This window comes from Myxine glutinosa, chromosome 14, assembly GCF_964187855.1.
Source record: "Myxine glutinosa chromosome 14, kmMyxGlut1.1, whole genome shotgun sequence".
Taxonomy (NCBI): Eukaryota; Metazoa; Chordata; class Myxini; order Myxiniformes; family Myxinidae; genus Myxine; species Myxine glutinosa.
This window is the reverse complement of record NC_136274.1, coordinates 12196278-12218476: the sequence shown is the minus strand read 5'-3', so window position 1 is coordinate 12218476 and position 22199 is coordinate 12196278. Positions and strand designations below refer to the sequence as shown.

Here is a 22199-nt window from a genome sequence, read left to right as displayed (position 1 = left end):
GAGGGAGAATACAAGGAGTGAGAAGGAGGATACAGGGAGTGAAAAGCAGGGTACAGGAAGTGAAAAGGAGGATAGATGGAGTGAGGAGGGAGGATACAGGGAGTGAGAAGGAGTATACAGGGAGTGAGAAGGAGGATACAGGGAGTGAGAAGGAGGATACAGGGAGTGAGAAGGAGAATAGATGGAGTGAGGAGGGAGGATACAGGGAGTGAGAAGGAGGCTACAGGAAGTGAGAAGGAGGATACATTGAGTGAGAAGGATATAGGGAGTGTGAAGGAGGATACAGGGAGTGAGAAGGAGGGTTAGAGGAAGAGAGGAGGGTAGAGGGAGTGAAAAGGAGGGTACCAGTATAGCCTGTAATTTTTTTTTTTTTGTATACAAGATCGAGGCTCGTGAAAGAGATAACATTAATCACACAAAAAGTCAAACCGACACATAAAACACAAAATAAGGGGAGCGGAACAAAATGGGGAGAGAGGGGGGACACAAACACAAAATTTGAGAGCAAGACACGAAGAGAAATGTGGGAGAGGGAGGGCTTGGGGGGAGGTGGGAGAGGTATAAAACATATCAACACTACAAGGACTTCCAGGAAAGAAGTTGGAATTTCCAAAAAAAAAAGAAGAAAAAAAAAGTATGGGGTGAAAATTAGCGGGGTTAGAAAAGATCAAGGTTTTGGATGGGGGAAGATAAGAGATGGTGGTGAACAGCTGTTTTAAAGACCTGGAGGGAGGAGTGGGATCGAAGGGAGTGGGGGAGTTTGATCCAGAGGTGGGAGAAAAGGGGAATGAAGGAGTGAAGGTGAGCAGAGAGTCTTGATTTTGGCAGTTTAACCATAAGAGGGTTGCAGGCAGATCTTGTGCGACCTGTAGGAATATTTGGGGGACAGAGCCCAGAGAGAGCTGGAGGAGCAAGGCCGGAGAGGAGTCGGTAGAAAACGGAAAGACCACCAACCTGCCTTGAGTGAGAGGCCCTTGGAGTTAGCTTCATCGCGGGAGATTCCAATGATTCTGAACGCTTTGGTTTCAACAGCGTGAAGACGAGCTAGGTGTGAGGCAGGAGCACCAGCCCAGAGGGGAGAGCAGTACTCCATTGAGCTGCGGATGAAAGCCTTGTATGTGGTGAGGAGCTCAGGTGTGCCAAGGAAGGACTTCGCACGACGAAGGATGCCCAGTCGGCGACTGGCTTTGGAGGCCAGATTGGAAATGTGGTTTTCCCAAGAAAGATCGTGGCAAATAGTGAGACCCAAAAGCTTGAGCGACAGAACTTCTTGGAGAGGATTGTTGAGAATTCTTACTATAATTCATGAAACCCGGAGGGAGAGGGTATTACAAGTCCGAAGTCCCCATCTTTACAGTGCAGTATTTTTTTCCTCCTGCATGTAAACCGGGTTTTGTTATATATTTTTACGTTGCAATTGAGGCAGCCATCAGAAGCCTATACACCGCCCAATAAACGTGTGTAGTATGCTTGGAACAAGATCGCCCTTAGGACGGGTACTCTTATACTTCTAGTATAATAACAATAATAAATAATAATAAGTTCCCTTACAAGGCCTTGAAGCCTGTCAACGCTTGCGCTGTTATTACCAACCTATGGTTGACTGGTTGTTTATTGTGCCTGCTCTGTCCTTTTAAATGCTGAGCGTCAAACAAGGAAGGATCTCGTCCCATTTTTGAAGTCCTCGGTGTGACTCGGCCGGGGTTCAACAGCAGACCGCCATCTACTGATCCGGCTTGAGAGGGTCCGCTCCAAACTCTAAAGTCTAATCATTACACCAAGGTTGCCTCTTCCTTCGCTTGCTCACGAAGAAAGCCTATATTCCGAGTTACGTGTGTAGTTTCTTTGACAATTTAGAGCAAATTCTCCTGTTATATTTGGAAAGTAATTTCACAATTAACGCAATTAAATTACCTTTCTAAGATACGTCATCAATCTTCAAGAGGTGTTAGCGGCGTTCCGCGTGCGCTGTACGGCGTGACGTACGCGCGACGTAACCGGAAGCGTTACGGACTTACGGTAGCGCGAGCAGAGCGATGGCGGCGGCGGTGGTGCTGCGAGGTCAGTCCTGTCAGCTTCCTGAGGCGTTAATGAGAAAGTTGAGCGGCCTGAGCATACAGGAACTAATGGAGTTACTGGAAAACGAGTCCAAGCTGGATCAGATGATCTTGGAAACGGATGAGGTAAACAAGCCTGTGGAGTCGCGACTAGGCCTCATACTCTCACCGGGGTTTAATGTCTTGTTATTTAATAATGAGGTTTTTTATCTCGGTTAAGATCGCCGATTGAATTGTGTTTGTCCGGTCACTGGGCGAGGGATTCTGACGGTGGATGACGAACTGGACCGCCCGGTGCTCGGCTCAGGACATCTACATCTACGTAGTACGTGTGCGTCTACGTAGTACGTGTGCGTCTACGTAGTACGTGTGCGTGTACGTGTTCTTGTACTTGCGTCTACGTGCGTCTACTTACTTGCGTGTACTTGTACGTGTGCGTGTACTTCCGTCTACCTGCGTGTACTTGTGCGTGTACGTGCGTGTGTGCGTGTACTTGCGTCTACTTCCGTGTACTTGTACGTGTGCGTGTGCTTGCGTCTACGTGCGTCTACGTGCGTGTACGTGTACTTGCGTCTACGTGCGTGTGCGTGTACTTGCGTGTACGTGTACGTGCGTGTACGTGTACGTGCGTGTACTTGTACGTGTGCGTGTACTTGCGTCTACGTGCGTCTACGTGCGTCTACGTACGTGTACGTGCGCGTGTACTTGCGTCTACTTGCGTGTACGTGCGTCTACTTACTTGCGTGTACGTGCGTCTACTTACTTGCGTGTACGTGCGTCTACTTGCGTCTACGTGCGTGTACGTGCGTCTACGTGCGTGTACGTGCGTCTACGTGCGTGTACTTGCGTCTACGTGCGTGTACGTGCGTCTACTTGTGGCACCCTCCTCTCCCCCTATAACGAAAATACAAATGGGAACAATCACTTAATTTCGATTTCGATGGACAGCGTGGAGAGCTGCGAATAAACGAAACCTCGCCGGCCCCTATTCAAGTACGTGCGTGTACTTGCGTCTACGTGCGTGTACTTGCGTCTACGTGCGTGTACTTGCGTCTACGTGCGTTTACTTGCGTGTACGTGCGTCTACGTGCGTGTACGTGCGTCTACGTGCGTGTACTTGCGTCTACGTGCGTGTACTTGCGTCTACGTGCGTGTACTTGCGTCTACGTGCGTCTACGTAGTACGTGTGTCTACCTGTGTCAACGTGCGTAACCTTTAGGTTAAGCCAATGCAAGTGTGACGTCATTCTCACTTTCTTGTGGTTTGGTACATGTATGCTCGATTAGATGGTTCAAACGAATTATACAAAGATTATCTCGTGATTATATGTCAAAAACACCCGCCATGCTCGACTGTGCCGATGTGGATTAAAACCTGCACGTCCATGTCGGATGGATGGCACCCTCCTCTCCCCCTCTCCCAGTGGAGGCTGGAGTTCCCCAAGGCGGTGTTTTGAGGCCAGCCATGATCCTCTGGAAAACTCTCTTACATCCAAGAGTATCAAACGCGGTGACAGAGCAGGTTAGCATGGTGATGACGGACATGTTCAACACATCCAAGAGTATCAAACGAGGTGACAGAGCAGGTGTGCATGGTGATGACGGATATGTTCAACATCCTCGGGTGGCAGAGCAGGTGAGCATGGTGATGACGGATATGTTCAACATCCTCGGGTGTCAAACGAGGTGGCAGAGCAGGTGAGCATGGTGATGACGGATATGTTCAACATCCTCGGGTATCAAACGAGGTGGCAGAGCAGGTTAGCATGGTGATGATGAATATGTTCAACACACCTAAGAGTATCAAACGAGGTGGCAGAGCAGGTGAGCATGGTGATGATGGATATGTTCAACATCCTATGGTATCAAACGAGGTGGCAGAGCTGATGAGCTTGATGATGATGGATATGTTCAACATCCTATGGTATCAAACGAGGTGGCAGAGCAGGTGAGCATGGTGATGACGGACATGTTCAACACACCTTAGAGTATTAAACGAGGTGGCAGAGCAGGTTAGCATGGTGATGACGGATATGTTCAACACACCCAAGAGTGTCAAACGAGGTGACAGAGCAGGTTAGCATGGTGATGACGGACATGTTCAACACATCCAAGAGTAACAAACGAGGTGACAGAGCAGGTTAGCATGGTGATGACGGATATGTTCAACACACCCAAGAGTATCAAACGCGGTGACAGAGCAGGTTAGCATGGTGATGACGGACATGTTCAACACATCCAAGAGTATCAAACGAGGTGACAGAGCAGGTGTGCATGGTGATGACGGATATGTTCAACATCCTCGGGTGGCAGAGCAGGTGAGCATGGTGATGACGGATATGTTCAACACACCCAAGAGTGTCAAACGAGGTGACAGAGCAGGTTAGCATGGTGATGACGGATATGTTCAACACACCCAAGAGTATCAAACGCGGTGACAGAGCAGGTTAGCATGGTGATGACGGACATGTTCAACACATCCAAGAGTATCAAACGAGGTGACAGAGCAGGTGTGCATGGTGATGACGGATATGTTCAACATCCTCGGGTGGCAGAGCAGGTGAGCATGGTGATGACGGATATGTTCAACATCCTCGGGTGTCAAACGAGGTGGCAGAGCAGGTGAGCATGGTGATGACGGACATGTTCAACACATCCAAGAGTATCAAACGAGGTGACAGAGCAGGTGTGCATGGTGATGACGGATATGTTCAACATCCTCGGGTGGCAGAGCAGGTGAGCATGGTGATGACGGATATGTTCAACATCCTCGGGTGTCAAACGAGGTGGCAGAGCAGGTGAGCATGGTGATGACGGATATGTTCAACATCCTCGGGTATCAAACGAGGTGGCAGAGCAGGTTAGCATGGTGATGATGAATATGTTCAACACACCTAAGAGTATCAAACGAGGTGGCAGAGCAGGTGAGCATGGTGATGATGGATATGTTCAACATCCTATGGTATCAAACGAGGTGGCAGAGCTGATGAGCTTGATGATGATGGATATGTTCAACATCCTATGGTATCAAACGAGGCGGCAGAGCAGGTTAGCATGATGATGACGGACATGTTCAACACACCCAAGAGTATCAAACGAGGTGACAGAGCAGGTGAGCATGGTGATGACGGATATGTTCAACACACCTTAGAGTATCAAACGAGGTGGCAGAGCAGGTGAGCATGGTGATGACGGACATGTTCAACACACCTTAGAGTATCAAACGAGGTGGCAGAGCAGGTGAGCATGGTGATGACGGACATGTTCAACACACCTTAGAGTATTAAACGAGGTGGCAGAGCAGGTTAGCATGGTGATGACGGATATGTTCAACACACCCAAGAGTGTCAAACGAGGTGACAGAGCAGGTTAGCATGGTGATGACGGATATGTTCAACACACCCAAGAGTAACAAACGAGGTGACAGAGCAGGTTAGCATGGTGATGACGGACATGTTCAACACATCCAAGAGTAACAAACGAGGTGACAGAGCAGGTTAGCATGGTGATGACGGATATGTTCAACACACCCAAGAGTATCAAACGAGGTGGCATAGCTGATGAGCGTGGGGAAAAGGTGTTAATTAGGGATCAGATGTGGAACCATTTAATGTAATTAAAGTTTGTCAACATTGATCTACTGAAGGGAGATCTTGGTTAACAAATGTATTGGAGTTATAGGAAGCAGTTTCTGATTGGATGGATGAGGAACGTGCAGCGGATGTAGTTTATCAAGACTTTCAGAAATCATTTAATAAGATACCACACAAGGCTGTTCACCAAGATTGAAGCTTGTGGAGTGGCTGGTCAGGTAACTACCTGGATTAGCGATAGGAAACAGAGTGGCTGTTGGTAGTAGGATGTCTTGCTGGGAAGATGTAAGTAGTGGGTTACCTTGGGCATCGGTACTTGGACCATTAATATTCACGATTTACATCAACTATTTGGACAGTGTGGTGAAGAGTAGGCTTTCCAAATTTGCAGATGACACAAAGCTCGGAGGTTAGGTAGATAAATGCAACGCTGCTTTCCGCTACGGGCTAGCACCCCAGCATCACATCTGTCTCCACTGGATTCGGTGGAATCTCATCTCTCAAAATTATTGGAATCTCTCATTATGAGGCTGAAGTGCAATGTCTGTTGCTTTCATATCACAGGTGAGTCCATGAATATGGTCTCTGTCCTCTGACCCTCTCTATTTAGTCGAGGATGCACGGTGCATGCGTTATCCCAGTAACCCCTTCTGGTTAACCGTAACTCCTGGCAAAATCTAGTGACGGCACACCTCAACTCTGTTACTCCTTGCTTGGAGCCACTTTCCTGAGGCTGTTCTGCCTCGCTCTTCCCTCCAGAGATCCTTGTCACCCCATTTCTGACCCATGATCCCAGTATGACCACCCCTCTCCCCCACCTCCCACCCCCCCCCCCCCCCAATATTAATATTTTCTAACTCGACCATTTTACTTGCGTTTCGGTGTCTCCTCCCCTCTTCCCTTTCCGCTTTTCCTGTCACCCGAGTCAAGAATAAAAGAGTTATGCGTAGAGTTAGGAGATGAAATGTTGTGTGTTTGTCACTTTCAGGTTAAAAATCTCCAGGTTGCGAAGGAGCTGTGCCTGGCGAGTAACCGCAGCCTCGCCGAGGCCAATCTGCAGCACCAGCCTCAGCTCGAGAGCGGCCGTGTGACCCTCGCCAACAAGTACCAGCAACTGGGCAACATCAATGAGCGTTACGTGGACAAGAGGACGCAGCTTGGTACAGTCCACCACACATGGGGGGGGGGGGGGGGTGGGGGGGGGGTGAGTGGTGGTTGGACCATTTGCTGTGGCCTCGCCTGGTCTCCCATCCAACCAAAGACCTTTGTTTGTGACTCATTACCGATGGTGTTAGAGACGCAGTGCCATGCTTTGTGCACACACCTGCGGATGTGGTTTGTGTTGTGTTGGTCACATTGCTTGCATAATGTGCTGTTTTGGTTTGCATTAGATGTTGTTAAATAGAGAATGTAGTACTTTTCTTGTTATTTGTTACAAATATACCACGCTTTTTTTACTCTGGATCCCGCACGTGGAAGAGTTAAACTTAGTTTGCTTTCTCATTGGGGTAAAAGTAACATGTTTGTCCCTTTGTGGCTTGTCATTAAATAATTAATTCATAGGTACCACACGGCTGCCGGTACACCGTTGCTGGGAACGCGGCCGTGTTGCTCATGCAGTACCCTGTGGGCTTGAGAAATGATTTTTAATTGGTTCCGGAGTGCCGGCGATAACTCTCACCTACTCCTCTCCAAAGACACTGTGGGATATTTACCATCCACCAACTAATACCATGGAACACCCAGTGTAATGTGCGTCCACCCGCATAGCAGCTCACACACATTGATGAATCGTTCATTTCCGACAAAATTTCAAAAAATGCATTTGGGCTGAACCAGAGAGTAGCATTGTTAAACCAAGGTGCACAAAGGTTTAATTATACCTGTTCCACTTAACCCGCACTCCTCTCATCCCTTATTTGTTCCTTGTCACGGCTGCTGGTTAGGACATCTTGAACAAATGTAGAAATGATCAATGTGTATGTGGGCTGGCAGGGTTGTCTGTTTTTTTTGTTTTTGTTTTTTTTAATATGCAAAATGATTGATGTACACTCACACTCAGTTTGCCTTAATCGGTGTCACACGGCCTCCTCGGCACATCACACACTGACGAGTGAAGTACCGGCCTTCGTTGGAATACGTACTTCAGAGCAGGGAGATGAATGTGATTCTACCCACCTCGATAATGTTACGTCCCACAAAAAAGTCACAAAATAATAGAACGTCCCTCTTCCACCTTTTCATCTGCATCCCCATGATATGAAGGATCTTCATGTTTAGCTTGCACAGGAACGTCAAATGGAAAATTTAGCCCAATTGTGAAAAATTGGATTGTCATTAAATATTGGATTTTGGGGCTTCCAGCTTCCACCTTATAAATTATTTTTTGTTGTGCATTGGGTTGTCTTTGTCCATGTAAACGAGTGTTCTCATTGTTTTATATTTGAGTATTTATTAAAGGAGTTGTGTCGGTTGAACATGGGTTGACAGAAAGGTCTGTGTTCCAACAGATGGTCGTGTGCAGCAGCAGTCTGCGGAGACCGTGCTTGCTTTACTACAGGCCGAAGGTGCCACGATTGAAGAGGAAACCGAGGTATGTTCATCACATTGCAACGTTTCCTCTTTTTCCATTTTGCAGGTGTTGAAGATTGTTGGCCCGTAAATACAGAATACACACTGTGTTGCACGTTATTTGGCATTGCTAATTAAAGGTGAACTTTAACATCATTTTTGCAAATCATTCGATCCATCACTTTATTTGGGTAAAACTTGTCTAAAGTAAACGGATGTGAATCCGGCCTCTCTGAAAAAATTCACATGCATCTGCTGCCATTGGCTGCTGGATTCTGACAATAAATACCATTTAAGTTGTTTTTTTCATCTTGTCAAAAACAAGAACCTGCACGGACCTTTTATACAACAAACAACAACATGCATTTTAAGGCCATTTTCCCTGCTAGAGCGGGGTCCCCATGACAATCTTCTCCATTTTCCCCTATTTTCTGCATCTCCCCTTGTTAACCCCCTTGCCCGCATTTCTTCTTCGACCATCTTTAGCCAAGTCTTTCTCGGTCTTCCCCGTCCTCTACTTCCTTCTACATTCATTTCCATCACTCTTCTCAACCAGTCACTTTCATCCTTCCTCAACACATGACCAAACCATCTCAAACTGTTTCTCTTCACAGCATCCATCACAGGCTCTATTCCCATCATCTTTCGCAATTCATCATTTGTCTTCCCCTCTCTCAACGATACTCCGCACATCCACCGAACCATTCGCATTTCCACCCTTTCCAGCCTTCGTTGCTGCTCTACGTTCATTACCCATGTCTCGCTCCCATAAATCATAACACTTCTCACACATGCAGCATACACCTTTCCCTTCAGCTTCAACGACACTCCCCTCCTCATCAGCACACCACTCAGTTCCCGAAACTTCTTCCATGCACATCTCACTCGAGCAACCGTTGCCGAGTCTGATCCACCTTCTCCATTCAGCATGTCTCCTAGGTAACAAAATGTTTTCACACCTTCCAGCTTCACGCCGTCTCCAAGATTCAACTCAACATTTCCTCCATCTGCAGCTCCCTCTGCGCACATCTTACACTTGAATGTAGCTGCCACACTGGTTAATGACCCTCTCAGACCACTACATTTTTGATGAACACACTCAGCGCACATTGTACATTGAATGGAATTCACTCCGACACCCTTCCTGCACACAGCACACGGCCACTTCCCAGTTCTTTCCACCTCACCACATGCTTTACCACTTGCCATCACATTCGTTTTTCTGATATTCACCTTCAGACCTTTTGTCTCCATACATTCCTTCCACTTGTTCATCTTCTCCTTCAGTCCATCCATACTTTCTGCAATCAACACCAGATCATCTGCATACAACAACTCCCACGGTAAACCCTCCTTTACGTTCCGAGCCAGCACCTCCATCACAGCTACAAATAGTAGTGGACTTAGTACCGACCCTTGATGCACTCCCACCTTCACCTCAAACTCACCACTGTTCCCGTCCTTCGTCCTTACAGCTGTGTGCGCTCTTTTGTACATTGCCATCACTACTCTGATCAACCATTCCTCCACTCCTAACTTCCTCAATGCCCATGTCACTACTTCGTGTGGAACCCTATCGAATGCTTTCTCCAGATCAACAAACCCAAGAAACAACTTCTTCCTCTTCTCCATGTACTTCTCCTGTAACTGCCTCACAAAGGACCTTTTATGTTTAACAGAAAATTGTTCAACAAGGATCGAAGAATCGAGTTGTCTTTTTCCTAGCTACTCTATTGATGTCCATGAAGTTGACAACTTCTGATCTATGCAACCCGACCCACGCATATATTGGTGTATTTAAAGCAAACGGGAAGATGATGAACTCTGGTGATGTGGCAGGTTTTGCCAAGACGGCATGGTGGGTACGCCCACTGGTCCCTTGCCCTACCGTCCCCCATTGAAGATTCAGTTTTTCTTGGCCCTTCCCTCACGCAGCAGGAGACTCGGTTCTATCATCACTTCTGTGTCTCTGTCCCGGCCGTACCTTTTCCACCGTTTGAGGTTTGTCATCGAATTTTCAATAAAGCTTTATTATGAAGAAGGCAAATTAATAATTGGGCCCAAAGGTCAACGTCACATAAAATCGTCACTTTTCACCCAATTGACCTGAAAATTTAGGAATCATTGGGTCACTGAAATAGTTCACCAATCAAAAGCTAGAAGCCCATTGTTTGTCCTTTTTAGATCCAAAGGTCAAAGTAGCACGTTATTTGGCATTTGTTCGATCTGTTCGATGTTACAAGGTTACATTTACGTTCAATCTCATCGATGTTACATTTGTTCGATGTTACAAGGTTGCATAAAATCGCCAATTTCCACCAGATTGACCTGAATTTGAAAGAATTTGCATATTGGGTCACCTAATTAGTTCACCAATAAAAAGCTAGAAGCTGATTTTTTTTTTTCTTTTCCGTTTTGTGTTTTTTAACTGGTTTTTTCATGTTTAGAATATGGAGGAAGAAGACGTCTGAATACAAATGGATGCGGACGGGCTTTGTATTTTCAGATGCTTTCTAGTTCTCAGTATACAGTCGTAAACAATGTAAGGTAAGCATGGTAATAAATGTTGGATGTGGATATGACACACGGAGGACTGTCATTGTGGACTATAGGTTCACTTTAGCAAGGTGCTGCGATGTTGTGAAGACAAAGAAAACAAAAAGAAAAAAAAAAACTTGGGATCACCTCAACGTCCTCGGGTGACTTCGAGGTGAAATTATCATGATGGTCCGGGTCATGGATCAATTGAAAGCTTCAAACTTAAACTTCTTCCCAAAGTACCGATTTTTGAGCTCTCAGCCCACACAACTCCTATCTTCATAAATAATGTGCTTGGAAAACCCTTGTAGATTAAACTCAAACGGGCATCATGTCCAATCGTTTGTGAAGATTGGCCGAGTGTTCACGATGTACCAGACTCTTTTCTACAACCATTTTTGATAAATGTGGAACCACGTGTATGCGAACTACACTAAACCGTTTCTCAATGGTTTTCTTTAAATTGTTACATCGGTAATTGATCGTCGAATTTTAAGGTCGATGTAAAAGCCCATTATCCTTGCCTGTTCAAGAAGGGATGAAAATGGACTGTGTGTGTGTGTGTGTGTGTGTGTGTGTGTGTGTGTGTGTGTGTGTGTGTGTGTGTGTGTGTGTGTGTGTGTGTGTGTGTGTGTGTGTGTGTGTGTGTGTGTGTGTGTGTGTGTGTGTGTGTGTGTGTGCGCGCGCATACAGACGCACCTTAATGAAGCGTCCCCAGTGTACAGTGCAGAAGGGGTTGCGTCATCAAACAACCCGGCAAGGCTCGGCATTGTTGAATCCTCGATCTTGATACTTCTGCCAAATAAGGTGGACGGAGGTTGTGTTCTCACCCCTGTCTGTGTCTGTCTGTGAGCAGGATATCTCAAAACGTAGATTTTTTTTTTTTTTTTTTTTGTATACAAGATCGAGGCTCGTGAAAGAGCGAACATTAATCACACAGAAAGACAAACCGACACATAAAACATATAACATCGGGAGCGGTAGACAAGATGGGGAGAGAGGGGGAAGGACACAAACACAACATTTGAGAGCAGGGACCGAGAGACATGGAGACATCGAGAGATCTGAGAGAGGGCGAGGGCTTTGGGGGGGGGGGCAAGGGAAGGGGGCGGTGGGAGAGGTATAAAACACATGGACACTGCCAGGACTTCCAGGAAAGAAGTTGGAATTTCAAACAAGGTGGATCTGGGGTGAATTAGTGGGGGTAGAAAAGATCAAGGTTTTGGATGGGGGAAGATAAGAGATGGTGGTGAACAGCTGTTTTAAAGACCTGGAGGGAGGAGTGGGATTGAAGGGAGTGAGGGAGTTTGTTCCAGAGGCGGGAGAAAAGAGGAATGAAAGAGTGAAGGTGAGCAGAGAGCCGAGATTTCGGCAGTTTAACCATCAGAGGGTTGCTGGCAGATCTTGTGCGACCTGTAGGAATATTTGGGGGACAGAGCACAGAGAGAGCTGGGGGTGCAAGGCCGGAGAGGAGTCGGTAGAAGACAGAAAGACCACCTACCTGCCTGCGGTGAGTGAGTGAAAGGCCCTCAGAGATAGCTTCATCGCGGGAGATTCCAATAATTCTGAAAGCTTTGGTTTCAACAGCGTGAAGCCGAGCTAGGTGTGAGGCAGGAGCACCGGCCCATAGGGGAGAACAGTATTCCATTGAGCTGCGGATGAAAGCCTTGTATGTGGTGAGGAGCTCAGGTGTGCCGAGGAAGGACTTCGCACGACGGAGGATGCCCAGTCGGCGACTGGCTTTGGAGGCCAGCTTGGAAATGTGGTTTTCCCAAGAAAGATCATGGCAGATAGTGAGACCCAAAAGCTTGAGCGACAGAACTTCTTGGAGAGGATTGTTGAGAAAGTAGATGGGAGGGTTGTCCAGTCGATCTTTTCGGAGAGACATAGTAAGAGTGTGAGATTTGTCAGGATTGAAAGACATGTTCCACTTTGACCAGTCTGTGATTTTGTCCAAGTCTTCAGAGAGTGAGGAGGCTGCAGACTGCCGATCTGAGGGAAGAGGAATGGAGCGGCAGAGAGTGGAGTCATCAGCAAAGAGATAGAGAGGATTTTCAAGAGAGTCAGAGAGATCATTGATGAAGACCAGAAAAAGCACGGGGCCCAGAACACTGCCTTGGGGAACTCCAGCCTGAACAGGAAGAGGAGATGAGAGAAACCCATTCAGGGCCACACGACGACGACTAGAGAGGAAGTCCGCCAGCCATGCGTGGAGATTTCCATGGATACCAAAGGAGGAGAGTTTGGTGAGCAGAGCGGGGTGCCAGACCGTGTCGAAGGCACGTGATATGTCGAGGGAGACAGCTCTAATTTCCTGTTTGGCATTGAGGACCTCCATCCATTGTTGAGACAGCAGAAGCAGCATGTCCAGAGTAGAGTGACCTGGTCTGAAACCAAATTGATGATCAGAGATCAAGCCATTGGAGAAGAGGAAAGATTTCATATCCGAAGCAATGATGGATTCCATGACTTTGCTGATAATTGGGAGAAGGCTGATTGGTCTGTAGTTGCTAGGATCTGTTTTTGCACCTTTTTTGTGCATAGCGGTGATGTTGGCTGATTTCCAAGCAGATGGCAGTTGACCTTGAGCAAAAGAGAGGGTGAAGAGAACAGAGAGAGGGTGAGATAGAGCGGCAGAGCAGGATTTTAGGACCCGTGGGCTGATGCCGTCGGGTCCAGTTGCAGAATCAGTCGAGGGTTGACAGAAACTTTTCCACTTTGTCAGGAGGAAAGGACACGGAGTCCAGGAGCAGCAGGGTACGACTGGGTATGGTGGGTACAGAGAGAGATGGGTTTGGGACAGAAGATTTAGAGGCAAACACAGAGTTGAGGCATTCAGCTTTTTCACGTGCGGAGTCAACTGTGTAGCCGTTTGAGGTAAGGGAGGGGATGGAGGGGGAACAAACACCAGAAACGGATTTGACCAGACGCCACCAGGATTTGGAAGAGGGAGACAGATAAGAGAGTTCGGTCTTGAGAACGGAGAGATATTGTTTCCTAGCTCTCCTGAGGGTGGACACACACTTGTTTCGGGCTTTGTGAAAGGAAATGAGATTTCCTTCCGTTGGATTTGCTTTCCAGGAGACGAAGGCAAGTTGTTTCTGGGCAACAGCCTCACCACAAGATTCCGTGTACCATGGACGGGAGGAAGGGTATGACAACTGAAGACGAGATGGGATAAATCTGTGCATGAGAGAGAGCAATTTACTTTGGAAGAATTCCCAGGATGAGTTGATGTCAGAGGTGGTACAGATGGGAGACCAGTCCAGATGATTGATGGCTGCTTGAAGACCGTGCCAGTTGGCCTGAGTGAAATGCCAGACTTGTCGACGCTGAGCAGGCTCCCTGAGGATGGTCAGAGAGATGTCCACTTTAACAAGGACATGATCAGATGATCCGATTGGAGCAGAAGAAGAGCAGCAGACATTTTCAGGGAAGTTAGTCATAACCAAGTCCAGAAGAGAAGATGTTCCGTTGACTGAGATCCGGGTCGGGAAATTGACAGATTGTGTCAGTCCCAGTGAGTCGCAGAAGTCCTTTGCTGAGGAGCCATGGCTGGTGAGAGAGGTACCCACACCCAGCCAACTGGCATGATGACAGTTGAAATCACCACATATGAGGAAGAGAGAGTTGGGATGAGTAGATAGAAGTTGGTCCATATTATCAGACAGCGAGATGTAGATGGAGTCATCACTGTTTGGTGGACGGTACAACACACATATGAACAAGAGGTGGGAGCGAAGGGGAAGCCGTAGCCAGAGGTATTCCTGGGGGTGAGGTGGAGAGAGTGCAGTGCAGGGCGAGTGAGGAAGAGAGTTTTTGATAAAGATAGCAACCCCACCTCCAGGACGAGGCTCAGGTCTATTATACCGGAGGAGGGAGTAGCCCGGGAGAGATACTAAGGAATCAGAGACATCATAAAGGAGGAAAGTTTCTGTTAAGCAGATCACGTCTGGTTTGACAGAAGCAACCTGTATGGAGAGATCAGTTAAGTTTGAACGAAGGCCCCGGATGTTTGAGGTCCGTACCGTTAATGAAGAGGAAGGGGGAGCATCAGATACAGAACAGGGGGGAGGAGGGGTAGGGTTAAGATGTGGAAGAGGTGGAAGAGGTAGGGAGAGCTGTTGAAGGTGTGTCAGAGATTTCAGAATAGCTCGGAGAAAGGGCAGGATGGGGCGGACAAAAGGTTTGATGGTGATTGGGTGAGCCACAATGAGGTGTTATTTGAGGAGGGGGAAGAGCGAGGCAGAAGGTTGGGGGAGATGGAGGTGAGAGTTGGAAGGGGGAAGAAGCGGGGAGGACGCTTTGAGGAGGGGGAGTGAGAGGGGGGAAATTGAGAAGCAATGAGGGTGGGGAGATTTGAAGGGGAGGGGTGAGGGGGGAGTTTGGGAGGGAAGGGACAAGGGGAGGGATTTGAAAGGGATGGGATATGGGGGAGATTTGGAGGGGAGGGGTAAGGGAGGAGTCTAGGAGGGGAGGGGCGAGAGGGCGTCTTGGAGGGGAGGGGTGAGGGGGTAGTTTAGGATGGAGGGGGCAAGGGGGGAGATTTGAAAGGGATGGGTGATGGGGAAGATTTGGAGGGGAGGGGTTATGGGGAAGATTTGGAGGGGAGGGGTGAGATTGGATTTTAGAAAGTGTACGATTTATGGGAAACGAACATTTATTGCAAAATGAGTTTCTTGTGACCTTCGAGTTAAAAATACGTTTAAGGACGCTGGATGGAGGATGGAGTGCAGGAGAGTTTAGGGAATGTAGAAAAAGGCACTATAGGAGATGGATATTTTTTTGGGGATGAATTGATTTGGTGAGCAAGTCGAAAGCAGCTTTTTAAAGAAGAAGAAGAAAAAGGTGTTATAAAATATGACGGAATACATAACTTGAGGGGAAAGTGTAAACATTGAAGGTTAATAACAGTGAAAACTATCTGGGGAAATGGGGGAGAAACACGTGGTCGAAGAACGAACGAACGAACGAATAAGAATGAATAAACGAATGAGAACAGAGAAGGAAATGTTTTTTTTTTTTTTTTTTTTTTTTTTTTTTTCCCCCCCCCGAGTTGAGATTTACACAAGGAAGTAGGTAGGCCATGGGTGAAAAGACTGGGAATACAGAGAACGAAAGTTATTGGATCACAAACGACGGACCGCTGAGAGAAAAACAAAGCCTCAAGGTTGTACAGTGTACACTGTACAAGGCCTCAAGACACGACACGAATTAACACGATTTTCAATACAGGTATGAAAGATTTGCACCGAAAAATCTTCGTCGGGACACAATATACGTACAACACCATAAATAAATACAGTTTTAACGAAAATACAAATGGGAACAATCACTTAACTTCGATTTCAAATCGTTCGCGACGCGGCAAAGGCCTTGCTCGCGACACGGCAAACAGACGATCAATTTATGAAAGATAAACACCGAGAAACAACCAAAGTTGCACAGAATAACTTCACACACCGAAAGATAAATACAGTTTCGACAAAATACAATTGTGAACAGACTTAACTTCGAAAAACGTGGAGACCGTGTGGAGCTTAGAAAATCCCTCCCACCGTCTCCGAGATCTCGCGAGACTCTCTCTGATGATGTAGACGAAATTTGATGTAGACGTAGACGAGTGAATGGAAAAGATTGATGTAGACGAAATTTGGTGGACAGGTGGTTGGTTGTGTGGGAGGACAAATTGATTCAATTTTGGTAGAAAATCCGGATCCCGATGCGAGAATTTTAAAACTTTTAAAGTGATTCTTCCCCAATGAGATGTGGGATCAAAAACGATATGTAGCACGATTTCTCAAAAAGTTATGGATGGATTATGACAAAACTAGGTGGATGAGTTGGTTAGGCGACAAGAACAAGTGGATTAGATTTTGGTTCAGATTTGAATCCAGATTCCGACCTATCGGTGGATACAAAACGTAAACTGTTCAGCCTGGTGGAGGTATGCTCTCTACCAAGTCGAATGTTGATAACCCGCTGGGTTCTCGTCTTGGTTCGCACAGCAGTTTCAGGACAGATTTTCACCGGCTTGTTACTTGGCGAATTGCTTTTCCATTCACTCGCTAGGAATTCTGCATTTATGCTTGTTTTTTTGCGTTTTCTCTCTCCGTTGGCTAAAATAAAATACGTCTCCGACGAGACACGTGTCTGCATTTGTAAAACCAAAGGGAATTCAACATTTTGCTCTGTTGGTCATGCCACCTTCCAACGGCTCTAGCAACCATATTGATCAAATTTTCTTTGCCACTTGTATTTACTACACAGGGTCTGGAGGCAAATACTCCCGACACATGACGTCATGGTTTTGTGCTCATGTGACATCTCGATGAAGCTTAAACTTGCGTTACTTTTGCCTTCTGTGTGATGGGGAATTGGCAGATATGTGGAAACCCCAAATGCGGTTTAACAAGTTTTGGCTGTTTATGGATATCATGCAGTTGCATGTTTCTCTGTTATTAGTCCCCTACCGGTGTACACCGGAGGGGACCATAGGTTTGCATGCCGTCCCTCCGTCCGTCAGTCTGTCAGTCCGTCACGCAAAGAACAGTTTTCCGGACTTTCTTTCTAAACTCTTAATGCTAATGATTTCAAACTTGGCACATTGTTTCCACATGATAGGTTACAGATCTAGTTCGAACTTCACGACGTTTCGATCATTTTTGACAAAGTTATGGCACTTTGAACTTTGGGAATTCTGATAATTCTGATGATCCTTAACTCGGTGCCATTTTAAGTTTTAATTTCTTTTAAAAAAGATTATCTTTGCAATAATTGGACCGATTGAGATCAAATTTTCACCATATGAGGGACTCGGTCTGAAGAATATTTTAATGGTAATTTTGACGTCACAGGTCACGTGGTTCGGCCGCCATATTGTTTTTCGTGAAAACACGAAAACCCCTTTTTCTCTGCAACGGCTGAACAGATTGAGGCCAAACTTTGCAGGCAGAATCGCATACCCATGACGAACAAAAAAGTCAGCGAGCATGGCGTCATGCATCACATGGTTTCAGAGTTATGACGTTTTTAAGCATGAACCTTTAAAACCGAGCTCCTCCGTCATTTTTGATCCAATCTTGGGGAAACTTCACAGATCTGTTCAGCATATCACTCCACTAAAACGTCCTTTTGGAATTTGCGATAGGGCACGTGGTTTGGCAGATATCGTTAATTAAACGAAAAAAATTTTTTTTAATTGATATCTCTTGTTTATTCGAGAGTTCTCCTCAAGCCGCACCGCGTGCCCTCAGCCTCGTCTCGCGAACGTCAAAAGCGTGACAAAGCGCACGCTTTCGGGGAGGGGCGGAGCCAAACCGAGCAACATTTATATATAATCATTGATCGTGAACCGGAAAATATAAAAATTACTGATATTTAGCGACTCGAAAGGTTCTTTATCAACAACTTATTTTGTCGTGCTTCTGCTGACCTGCCTGCAAGGTAAATTGAAGTCCCGAGCGCGAATCACAGGTGAGCCCATCCTGAGGTAATTAGCGATTGGGAATGATTCAGAACCTGTGGGTAAATAACCCTTGGTAATTTTCCCAACAGTTTCTGGACGACAGACTGCCGGTAGGGGACACGTATTGCAGCGCAATACTCAGAATGCTTGTTTTTATTATTATTATTATTTATTTTGATTTTTACTTTTGTATGCCACCTGGTGACGATTCTTCCTCCTTAAAAGGTAATTGGCAGGACCCATGCAAATATCCATAATCTATAAGATTTCAGCCATGCATCAAATGCATATTTGGCAGGTTCTGTTGTGACGATCCTAAACCACGGCTATAATGCGTCATTGGTTTTCATGAACTCTTAAAACCGCACAACATTAACGCTGCCTTTATTGTCCATTAGCTGAGACAGTTTGTTTGGCTTGTGTGGGGGTGGGGGGGAGGGGGACTACTCATATATTTGTTTTACTACTAAGCCACTGCATTATTGTACCCATAGGGTAAACTCGATCCTGTGAATCAGTAACTCTAGCTGTTTGTATCGTGTGGTGTTCGTTTTTATATGTATCAGCAATGAAAGCAAACGTGCACATCGCTTTTAAAAAAAGAGCGGAATATTGTAATCTGCAAGGTGATTTATCTGTTGGATACAACATTAACCTTGTTTATTGTGTGTGGGGGGAAATTTATTGTGTGAAGGTTATCCCTGGTGTTGGGCTAGCGGCTAGGGTGCCGGCTTAGGATCCTGGGTTCGAATCTCGGTTGATCGCCGAATTAACGCCAGGGGGGTTGACTCAGCCTGTCATCCTTCCGAGGTCGGCTAATTGAGTACCAGTTCACTGGTAATTCCCTGTTTGTCGTTGAAGGCGGCAAAAAGGGTTGGCGTCAGGAATGGCATCCGGCCGTAAAACATTGCTTCAAAAAGGGGACCAAGAAAAACAACAACTACCACGGTCCCCGAAAAGGCCAACCCCCGCTTTGCGGGGAAAAATGGCCTCTAAACGGTGGTTTTTATACAACATTAACCTGTCAATGTGGCGAGATCCTTTGGTGATTCTTTTCAAACTTTAACCCTCGAGGCAGGTGTACTGAATTTGTAGGTGTACGTAATGTAAACTGCAAATTCTTGTGATGTACTGAATTTGGGATTGTCCTCCTTGTGTCATTTGGACTTTCTCATATGTAACTACCTTGTTTATGAACGGTGTGCTTCAAACACATCAGTTAAACTGATATTGTATGTGTTCCTGAGAAATCTTCACAACAGGTATAAAACTTGTTCAAATTTCTGATGCTGTTGACAGTCCAAAGAGTGCTTCATGTCTGTGACATATTATACGTCGTTCTTTTTTTTCATCCACCAAAGGCAATGTCTGAAAATCTTCTCGAAGGTCGATCTTCATTGGACACGTTCCTAGACACCTATCAGAACAAGCGACAACTCGCACACAACCGCCGGATCAAGATAGAAAAGTTGCAAGAAATCCTGCGCAATCAACCGCACGATTGGCAGTCACAGTCACATATGTCGTCTCCTCTTTCTCAACAGGGCCGATCCAGCACTCCCCCGATCTATCCCGCCAGACCCGCACCGATGCCCCCCGGCCAACCAAACGTGCCGGGTCCGATGGCGACTCAGTGCCCGGTCATCCCCGGGGCCCGTAACACGCACCCATGGCCCAACGTCGTCCAGGTCGCACCCAACGTCGCTTTGAACCAGTCGTTGCCTCCTCAGCCGATGACGCCGTTTCCCTATCCGCAGCCCTCCTACGGGCACCCTTCTATGCCGATGCCCATGGTTCATGGGCAGTGGGGATCTAACAGGCCGCCTGTGCCACACCCTCAGTTCTGGCCGTCATCCCAGCCGCACCCTCCCCCTCTCCCTCCCAGATCCTACCCGACACAGATCGGTTTTGCTGTCCCTCGGTAATTCTCATTTTGGCGGTTCCCCACGTCTGACTCGGCGTGCATGTTTTCCGTTGGCAGCAAAGCAAAAATTATGATAAAGTGAAAGGGGACTTCGTATTGGTGTGGCAGGTTTTAATTTCACCACTTTCAGCATACCTTTTGGCGTGATCTCACAATGAGCCAATGATTTGTATAGATTGATTTCATCGTTTTGGGTTTCTGCAATATCCTTCTTCTTAAAAACGTTTTGGTAACATTTAAGTCGAGCTGACCTGAGCTCGTCTGCCTAGTTTGAATTGATAATGCTAGCATTGGATTAATGTTTAATAATTAGAATGGATTTGTTGATATAGTATGCTTAAAGCAAAAGTTTAACTTTTTGAATGTTATCAATGACTCTTCAATTGCAGATTAGTAAGATGCACTTTTCTTTAGTTAAACTCGTCTGGGGATGGGATGTGGGGGGGGGGGGGGGGGGGGGGTCAAACAAACGAACTCTAAATGGAATTCCACTATTTTTGGGTATCAGGAGGGTTCAACATAGTTTCGGTTTGAGTGGTGTTCATTCAAACGTTGCTTGGTTAGCCAATCAATGACTTTGGGTGCTTTTTCATGTCCTACCTGAAGTTACCTGCATGTGCTAAAAATGCTCTAATCACCATTTCTTCCTATTGGTGGGAAACAGCTTCAGCTGACTTGGTGATATTGACATCCAAGGTGAGGTTCCATTTAGGGAGGTGAGGAGGAGTTGGAGTTGGGGTTGGGGGATGAGCGGGGGTCACTAATCTGGGGTGGCAGACGAGTTTCTTTGTGCTTTCTGATTCCAGGGTTCTTGTGGTAGATTGTTATTTTATTTTTGGTTTTGCTGGGTGTTAAAATTTTTGTTTTTGCTTTTACACACCGAGCATATCGTTTGTTTTGAACGTTTCCTTTTATCATGATTTGGTTTGACTATTTAGCTCCTTATTTATCAATGTATAATTGAATGAATATATATATATATATATATATGTTATAAAAGTTTTTGAATGAATGACGCCTTATTTTATTTTAACCTTTCTCGTGTGCTTCGGCTCCAATTGGCCTGCATTTGACAGTTGAATCTCGTTCCACATTTGTGTTCCGAAACATTCTTAGCCAATTAAGGTTCTGACTTGCCAGGCTATAACTAGAGATTGTAGTTTGCATGTTTGAGATGTTTCCCCACCAATAACCACTTATGTTAATCATGGCAAGAATGTGTTTAAATGCGAAGCCTTTGGGTCTTTTTGGAGGTTTTTGTTTTTGTGCAGCATGTGGTCATGATGCACATGACGATGGACTAAATGTTTGGTTGTCTTTGTGCAGCACATGGTTACGTCTCACATGACGATGGACTGACTGGTTGTTTTTGTGCAGCACGTGGTCACATCTCGCACGACGATGGACTGACTGGTTGTTTTTGTGCAGCACGTGGTCACGTCTTACATGGACATGGACTGACTGGTTGGTTGTTTTTGTGCAGCACGTAGTCACGTCTCACATGTAAATGGACTGACTGGTTGTTTTTGTGCAGCACGTAGTCACGTCACATGGAAATGGACTGACTGGTTGTTTTGGTGCAGCACGTAGTCACGTCTCACATGGAAATTGACTGACTGGTTGTTTTTGTGTAGCACGTGGTCACGTCTCACATGGAAATGGACTGACTGGTTGTTTTTGTTCAGCACGTGGTCACATCTCACATGGACATGGACTGACTGGTTGTTTTTGTGCAGCACGTAGTCACGTCTCACATGGACATGGACTGACTGGTTGTTTTGGTGCAGCACGTGGTCACGTCTCACATGGACATGGACTGACTGGTTGTTTTTGTTCAGCACGTGGTCACGTCTCGCATGGACATGGACTGACTGGTTGTTTTGGTGCAGCACGTCGTCACGTCTCACATGGACATGGACTGACTGGTTGTTTTGGTGCAGCACGTAGTCACGTCTCACATGGAAATGGACTGACTGGTTGTTTTTGTGTAGCACGTGGTCACGTCTCACATAGAAATGGACTGACTTGTTTTTGTGTAGCACGTGGTCA

At 46.3% G+C, this 22199-nt stretch overlaps 1 protein-coding gene across 1 annotated transcript; it reads left to right on the top strand.

Moving 5' to 3' along the window:
* Positions 1-1999: 1999 nt before the first annotated feature.
* Positions 2000-20509, top strand: LOC137439439 (uncharacterized). Its single transcript, XM_068135195.2, has 4 exons — positions 2000-2183; positions 6638-6809; positions 8160-8242; positions 19588-20509. The coding sequence occupies exons 1-4, from the start codon at positions 2037-2039 to the stop codon at positions 20149-20151; spliced, it is 966 nt and encodes a 321-aa protein (XP_067991296.2). The 5' UTR covers positions 2000-2036; the 3' UTR covers positions 20152-20509.
* The last annotated feature ends 1690 nt before the right edge of the window (positions 20510-22199 follow it).

Bases quoted from the DNA above. Each gene is read 5' to 3' on its own strand.
- LOC137439439 (XM_068135195.2), top strand. From the start codon at position 2,037: ATGGCGGCGGCGGTGGTGCTGCGAGGTCAGTCCTGTCAGCTTCCTGAG. The intron at 2,184-6,637 runs GTAAACAAGCCT...TGTCACTTTCAG, and splicing joins TGATCTTGGAAACGGATGAG to GTTAAAAATCTCCAGGTTGC. The intron at 6,810-8,159 runs GTACAGTCCACC...GTGTTCCAACAG, and splicing joins GGACAAGAGGACGCAGCTTG to ATGGTCGTGTGCAGCAGCAG.